General features: G+C 49.9%; 1 protein-coding gene across 2 annotated transcripts; it reads right to left on the bottom strand.

Moving 5' to 3' along the window:
• Window positions 1-1435: 1435 nt before the first annotated feature.
• LOC310701128 (uncharacterized protein) lies at window positions 1436-7755 on the bottom strand. 2 transcript variants are annotated; one of them, XM_083491444.1, is made up of 3 exons: window positions 6273-7755; window positions 3959-4085; window positions 1436-3446 (listed from the first exon to the last, which is right to left on the bottom strand). In XM_083491444.1, exons 1-3 carry the CDS (start codon window positions 7137-7139, stop codon window positions 1648-1650), a joined length of 2793 nt encoding a protein of 930 aa, XP_083347570.1. In that variant the 5' UTR covers window positions 7140-7755; the 3' UTR covers window positions 1436-1647. The 2 variants fall into 2 exon arrangements, with proteins under 2 accessions (XP_083347570.1, XP_083347569.1); XM_083491443.1 differs by having other exon boundaries at window positions 1436-3449; window positions 6273-7677.
• Between the last annotated feature and the right edge of the window lie 11 nt (window positions 7756-7766).

The following is a 7766-nucleotide window of genomic DNA, read 5'->3' on the forward strand; positions in this document are numbered from 1 at the left end:
AACACTTGGAGGGCCGAGGTTGAGGAAGCCTGTTTTAAAGCATTATGATGCCATTTTAAACAATTGTGCTTCCCCCCCCCCCAGATTCCTGGTAGTTCTCTCGGAAGAGGCATTGAGCATTAAGCCACTCTGAGAAATTTAGCTCTGTGAGGGGAATGAGGGGTTCTCTCTCCTGACAACTTCCAGCACCTTTAGCAAACTACAGCTCATAGCAGCGCTGGGTTTAGAGCGGTGAGGGTGGTTCTCCCTCGCACAGGGTGCCAAGCTGATGGGGCGCAAAATCGAGAAGCTCCATAATTCAGGGATGCCAAATTTTGGTGCCATATTACCAGAGATTACTAAAGTCCACCCCTGCTCCCAGAATGCTTTGCGGAAAACAATGGCTGTTCCAAGTGGTATCATAGTGCTACAAATGTATGGTGTGGACATGACCTAAGTCTGTAGGCTGCTCCTTCTCCTTCTCCTGTTATTCTCCACCTCAAACTGTGCCTAAACATTATAGGTGCTTTAGAGATTAATAAATATCTGCACGTCAAGCTGTTGTTAAGAGGCGCAGCTTTAGTGGCTGATGGGAAAGTTGGCAATACTATATGGACGGCCTTTGCTGTGACACATCCTGCTGTCAGGAGCTCGCTCTGTCTGACCATTGCATTTATAGTGCTGTTCGTTCACCCTCTTTATCCCAGGGATCTCTCATCTGCCTCAGCAGCCTATAGGTGCTCTGTCGTAGGGTGACCCCTGTCTTCCAGGCAGAAGCTTCTAACCGCAAGCAGCACTGGGAGACAGGCAACACTTTCATGCTGTGCTTTTCAACATGGCGATAAAAGTGAGGGAGAGGACCTCTCTCTTCTTGGGGAAAGCTGGTTCAGTCAGTTCCTGGATGGAAAACTACCAGGGAACCCTCAGTTACACCCTTTGGGGTTCCACAGAGGAAAGGTAGGAATTTACATGCAATGTTAGTGATTAGGGACGCGGGTGGCGCTGTGGATTAAATCACAGAGCCTCGGGCTTGCTGATCAGAAGGTTGGCGGTTCGAATCCCTGCGACGGGGTGAGCTCCCGTTGCTCAGTCCCTGCTCCTGCCAACCTAGCAGTTTGAAAGCACATCAAAGTGCAAGTAGATAAATAGGTACTGCTCCAGCAGGAAGGTAAATGGCATTTCCGTGCGCTGCTCTGGTTCACCAGAAGCGCCTTAGTCATGCTGGCCACATGACCCGGAAGCTGTATGCCGGCTCCCTCGGCCAATAAAGTGAGATGAACGCCGCAACCCCAGAGTCGGCCATGACTGGACCTAATGGTCAGGGGTACCTTTACCTGAATGTAGCAAGCAAAACTGGCTGCCCTCATCCCCTTTGTTCCCGGACTACTCTCCTGCCCTCCATTCCTAGATAGGCCAAGTATGACTTGAATCAACATCAGCAGAGGCACAAGAACCATTTTATTTTATTTTTTTTACTGTGGTCACCAAAGGTTTATTGAAAGAAGCAGAGGGTCAAAAGCTTGCAAAGGTTTTTCTAAGGCAGCAGAAAGGAGTGGTGGATTTGTGACCGGTGAACAGGTTGTTTGGACCAATTGCATCCAAGCCTAGTTTTGGAATGATCGGTGCTTGATCTCTCTCTGAGCCAAGTCTTCAGAACATCCTTGCACATTAGTTAGGGGGCTGATGAAGGGCGTCTGCCTCTCTCTGACCCCTCAGCGACGACCACAACCCTGCAATGACATTGGTCTGGACGGCCTTCCCAATCAGTTTGGCCTCAATAGCTTTAATATCATTACACTGCTTCACAAGCTGGGCCTTTGTATTTCGGGAGGTGTCCTCCAAGTCGGAAATCCTGAGCTCAGCCTCGTCCGAAGACCCAGAGAGACTCCCGAGGGCGCTGAGGATGGCAGTGACTGAGGTGTGCAAGCGGGAGACTGCAGACTTTATCTCCACAGCGTCGGCAGCCACTTGTTCTAGCAGAGCCATGAACTGGGCCAGCGTTGGCTCAGCCGCCATTTTGTAGAGAGGGGGAGGGGAGGGATATACTGGCTCGGGTTTCAGTCTTTTGGGGTTTGGAGGGGAAGGTCCGGTCCCTGAGGCCGTTCTGATTGTCGCTGTAGTCAGATGCAATGCTTCCCGAGTCTGGAGATGGTCTTTGAGGGGTTGCCTTAGTCTTCTTCCTGGTTCAAGAAGTCTGCATTGGCTAAGTTTGTAGAGGCCCTTGTCTTTCCAGTCCAAACGTTTCTGAAGTTTTCCAGCGGGCTGGATTCTTTGAGGCACTCCAAGAACAGACTTGGCATGCATGTTTTCCCCATTAAAATACTTTCCTCTTTTTTTCCGCCTTTGTTTCATTAAAGCCAAGAGGTCTCTGGGCTTCTTACCTGAATCGGAACAGCTAGCCTGGCCAGCATTTTTGGTGAACCGCCTATTGGACTTGGGACTTTTATATAGGTCTTCCCTGTGAGCCATTTCCCGGCTAACAATGTGCTTTGAGCACTGATCCTGACCCCCACAATCAGTGCGGCTATTCTGGTTCTCTGGTCCTGGTTCAGCATCTAGCTGAAGCATGTCTTTGGACAGATCTCTCAGACCATTTCCATAGAGAAGACATTTCTCCTGTCCATCATCATTTCCTGAGATGCTGGCGCGATGGCTCTCCAGAACGTTCTGGTCCTCGCTGATTGAATCTGAAATCCTACACCCACTTCCCTGGGAGTGAGCCCCACTGGTACTTACTTCTGAGTAAACATGTGCAGGTTTGTGCTGTAAGTCTGCCATCTCGTTCGCTTCGGCAAGAATCAGGTTTGAGCAAAGCTGCATAGGCTTGGACTGCAGGTCTTGCTTGGCAGAAATCTGAGAAATCTCGTCCACAGACATTTCCAGTGCCACATAGTCAGGATCTTCCCTGCTGTGAATTTTCTGACTGCTGCCAATTCTTAGTGATTCCTCCAGTTCTGCAGAATCAGTACATGGCCTAGAGTCTAGATGAAGTGGATCCCTCAAGCTGTTTCTAAGAAGAGTAGATCTCTCTTGGCTTGCCTGTTGCCCCAGCAAACTGCTCTGGTCCTCTTTGATTAAGTTTTCCTGAAGATTCTGGAGGATTTTCTTCTCAGATAATTCATGTGACTCCCCAGATTGAGCCATAGGCTTAGAACTTTCCTCGCTGGGACTTTCCTGAGTATTGATAAATGCTGATAAGGATTCGCCCCAGTCCTCACAATCGGCACATGTCTCCATCTCTAGGTGAACCATGTCACTGTCTAGTTTTTGCAAACTCTTGCAACAGAGAACATCCTTTTCTCTTTCTCTTCCTGAGTTGGTTTTTTGCTGCCTCTCCAGACAGCTCTGCCTTAGCAAGTCTTGTTCAGGACTCTGCAAAATAGCCTCCTTGGATCTTCCCATCGCCACCGATTCGCACGCTTCCAGCCAAGGATCCTCTTCTCTGCTTTTGCTATCAGTCCCGTCACCTGCTGAAGCAAGGAAAAGCAATCACACTGTGTCCTAAAAATTCATTAAGAATACATTGGCTGCACCAGTCCCTCTCTACTGCAATTAAAAGAAGTCACAAAATTGAATAATCAGCTCACGGTGCAATCCTATGCCTATCTAGTCCGGCGGAAGGCTTGGTGAGTTCAGTTTATTTATTTGTAAAAATATGCATATGCTGCTAACTTGTATCGAAGCCATCTAGGCAGTGTACAGCAAATGTTAAAATAACAGTAAATGCAAGGAAAGTACAGAAGCAGAAAATGTCATGAGTTCAACTTAAAAAGACTGTTGATGAAAGAAAGTATTCAAAGGGCATCTAAAAATGGGAAGCTAGATGGCCACATAAAATAGTTAATAAAAGATGTACAAGGGGATGATTATTTCAAGAGAAATCTGGGTATAACTGATGCATGCCTGAACTGTATGCTGCAGTAATGTAAAAGTGGAAAGAGTTGGTAACCGTACACCAGGATTCTCTAGGAACACTTACTCATCCAGGCCACATTATCGTAATTCTCCTGCACGACATCCCAGTAAAGGGTTTTCTCTTTGTGGCCCAGCAGAGCCCATTCTTCCTCCGTGAAACGCACAGATACATCTTCAAAGGTTACCAGGCCCTGAAACAAACAAGAGGGATATTCCATTAAGTATTAAGACTTCTGTTCACTGTGTTGGGCAAAGCCTTAGGAGGTTTTGGGAGGAAGGGACATAGCTTAGGGGCAGACCAGAGAATTTTAATGCACAAAAGCGGCAGCGCACGTACATCGCACACACATAGCTCAGCTGGTTAGAGCATGTGCTGATGATAACGCCAAGGTTGCAGGTTTGATCCCCGTATGGGACAGCTGAATATTCCTGCATTGCAGAGGGTTGGACTAGATGATTCTCATGGTCCGGTCCAACTCTACGATTCTATGATTCTATCTCCAGCTGAAGGATCTTGGGTGAGGGTCTTTTTTTCAGCCTTGGTATCCAAGACATTTGAGATTCAGGGCCAGTCAGAGATGACTATGCTAGAGGAGATGGACCAGAGGCCTGGCAATTTCTTAAGTCCAATAACTTGCATTTAGACACCACACCAGGTTTATTATTATTATCATTATTATTATTATTATTATTATTATTATTATTATTATTATTTAAAATCATTTGCTAAAAAGGTACTATGGTTACCCAATTTCTCCCCCTGGCTCTGATAGCATAGCATTCAGGGCATGTTTTTGTGCAAACCCCTTTTTGCTCAGTTTAGCCCCAGGCCATTTCTGATTATCCCATTCTATGCCACTCCATATCACAGCACTTGGCATTTCCCACTTAACTGTACGGAATGAAAGTGAAGGGAAGATCAGCAGGAAGCTTCCCATTTATTTGGTCATGGGAACACAGGCTTAACCTCACCTCACACCAATGTGATTAAATGCACACTCTGTCACAGGCACAAACGAGATATAATCAGAGAAGAGACCAAATCAGACTGGTTACTCAACCAGATTACGAGCAAGAATGTGCCATCTGTGCCTTGTATCCCTGCCTTATATCAACAAGAGAGAGAGATAGAGAGCGCAGCAAACATTTTGCTTCCAGCAATGTTTTCCTGCAGTTTAGAGCTGCGTGACAAGCAGGAAGAAAGCTTTTCTATCATGGCACCTGCAAGCCAGGAATAGCTTCAATTGCACCTCACGCAGCCTTTAAAAGAAGAAAAGCCAGCGAAAACAAAACAAAAACACTGGTTATGATTGATATGTGTGTCATATCCAGCTTACCAGAATCCTTTCCCAACAGGCTCCAAATAAACCTTTCCCCTCAGTGCAGGCCCCAACAAACCCTGTGAAGAAGTTTGGATTTGATATCCCGCTTTATCACTACCCGAAGGAGTCTCAAAGCTGCCAACAATCTCCTTTCTCTTCCTCCCCCACAACAAACACTCTGTGAGGTGAGTGGGGCTGAGAGACTTCAGAGAAGTGTGACCAGCGCAAGGTCACCCAGCAGCTGCAGGTGGAGGAGCAGGGAAGCGAACCCGGTTCCCCAGATTGTAAGACTACCGCTCTTAACCACTACACCACACTGACCCACCACCATGACCTTTTGCTGAATGCATTGCAGTGGATATTCTCTAGCCGTCAGAAAAGGATTAACACCGGACGTCAGTTTCTGGCCAGGGAGATGGAACTCACTGCATCTCTATAGCACAGAGGTGGGGAACCTAAAGGGCCACATCCCTTCACAGACAATCACTCAGGGGCCACACGCCAATGGCGAGACAAGGGTGGATGGGGCAACAGACATGGCTCTAGCCCCAGCACACTCAAACGCCATCATAGTTCGAGGACAAATTCCAGCCAGGCAAAAGCACTTGAGGAGGGGCATGGAGCAGGGCTGGTGAGGGTTGTGGTCTGGGGAAAGCGCAGAGGGCCAGTTAAGAGAGGGTTAGAGGGCTGCATTTCCCCCCTGAGCTACAGCAGGTCTGCAACAACAGAAGCACAAAGGGCAACATCAAACAGTACCAGTTTTTTCTGGGTCTGCATTAGAATCGGATACACAACAGCATTCCATTCTTAAGAGTGGCGTAGTGGTTAGAGCGTTGGACTAAGAGCCAGGAGTCCAGGGTTCAAATCCCCACCCAGCTCACTGTGTGACCTCGGGGCAGTCGCTCACTCTCAGCCCAACCTACTCCACAGGGTCGTTGTGAGGATAACATTGGGAGGTGGAGAACCACCTAGGCCACCTCAAGCTCCTTGAAGGAAAAGTGGGCAACACATGTAAACATATCAATAAAAGAAAGAAAAAAAACCACATCCCAGCACCTGAACAGCGTTAGCTGGCTCCTCTTCCCTCAAATAGCTCTCGACCAGCTGAAGTGCCTCCTTGCTGCTGCCTGGATCCCTGGCTCTCACACACGCCTGCAAGTTCCCCGGAAGCACGTTCAGGAACTGTTCCAGGGTGACCATATCCACAATCTGGTCCTTGCTGTGCTGCTGAGGACACAGCCATTGCTCAGCTGCCTCGCTCAGCCAGGATAGAATCTCCTGGGGGGCTTCTGCAGGCGGGACAGGGCCCAAGCGGAACCTCTGGCGAGCAGCTTCCTGACTGGACCGGGTTGCGAACAAATGGGGTGCATTTGTGCTGTTGCCCAGAGCAAAGGCGGCCTTGGATCTTGCGTTCTCAAATGCACCTGAGCGCTCAGGCAAGTCCAGAGAAGCTGGCGAAGACGGATCTACAGGAACTGTCTCAGAGACAGCAGAAGATCCCTGCTGCAAGTCCGACACGACTTGGCGGGCTGCGTTCAGACGTGCCCTCAAGAGCTGGATTGTTAGCTTTGGATCGTTCTGGATGCGTGGCTTGCGGGAAGCGGGCACCCCTGGCGACGCCTGGCAGCCTGGCACGGACCCTTTGCGGACGGGCTCTTGGCTAGAGGAGGGCCTTTCCTTCGTGCCACACATCTCGGCATCCGTGCCGGCTGTCTTGGCAGGAGGAGGGTGATTGTGTGGCAAGGAGTGGACCAGCTTGCCGTGGCGCGTGTGGGCCTTCCCCGGGCAACGGGACTTGTGGTAGTCGGCGCATTTCCAGACCATCTTGCTCTTGCTCTCCCGCTCCTTCCGATACAGGTACCCTTCGTGAAGCAGCTGATCCCTGCCTTTCCGACTCTTGACGTATTTCAGAGGCATTTTCATGGGGGGAGGAGGAGGAGGAGGAAAATCAATAAATCAAATGAAAGAGATGGATGGTTTCGGAAGAGTGGAGTGGGGGGAAAACAACAACAACAACCAGTAAGGGAGGAAAACGAAAATCCCTGCAAACAAAGCCAAGGGACGCCGGAGATCGGCCGAACAGCTGCCGGGAAACGCCAAGGTTCTCCTTCTGGTCCGGCTCAGGGTCTGCGGGTGGCGCGCGCGTGTCAAGCTGCGCCCGTTCCCTCCGCCTCCGCTTCAACGCGATCGGGAAAGCTGTGCAAGGAAGGGAAATATGTGAGGTTTCCTCGCTCCGCTGTCCCAGCCCTTTTTCCTCCCCTTCCCCTGTATCCGGCGTTAATTGTTAAGTCGCAGCAGCCCTTGGGGTGCGGGTTGCACGGAGGCAGGAGGAGCCCGGAGCCATCGGGCTGACAAGTTCTCACTCCGGTCGGAGAAGGTGGAGCACGCGACGAGAAGGAAAGCGGCGTTCGGGTTGGACGGCGATGCGGATTAAGCCCCGCCCCGCTTTCGGTCGTCAGCAGGTGGAGGAGGAGACAGCGTCGGATCGGCTTCGACCGCGCAGGAAGGAAAAGCTTTGCAAAGAGAAAGCCGCTTTCGCCTCGGAGGCCC

Source organism: Podarcis liolepis (assembly GCF_965112155.1).
Source record: "Podarcis liolepis genome assembly, chromosome: 2".
Lineage (NCBI taxonomy): Eukaryota > Metazoa > Chordata > Lepidosauria > Squamata > Lacertidae > Podarcis > Podarcis liolepis.

Bases quoted from the DNA above. Each gene is read 5' to 3' on its own strand.
- LOC310701128 (XM_083491443.1), bottom strand. From the start codon at position 7,139: ATGAAAATGCCTCTGAAATACGTCAAGAGTCGGAAAGGCAGGGATCAG. The intron at 4,086-6,272 runs GTGCTGGGATGT...TGTTTGTTTCAG, and splicing joins AGCCAGCTAACGCTGTTCAG to GGCCTGGTAACCTTTGAAGA. The intron at 3,450-3,958 runs GTAAGTGTTCCT...TCCTTGCTTCAG, and splicing joins CGATAATGTGGCCTGGATGA to CAGGTGACGGGACTGATAGC.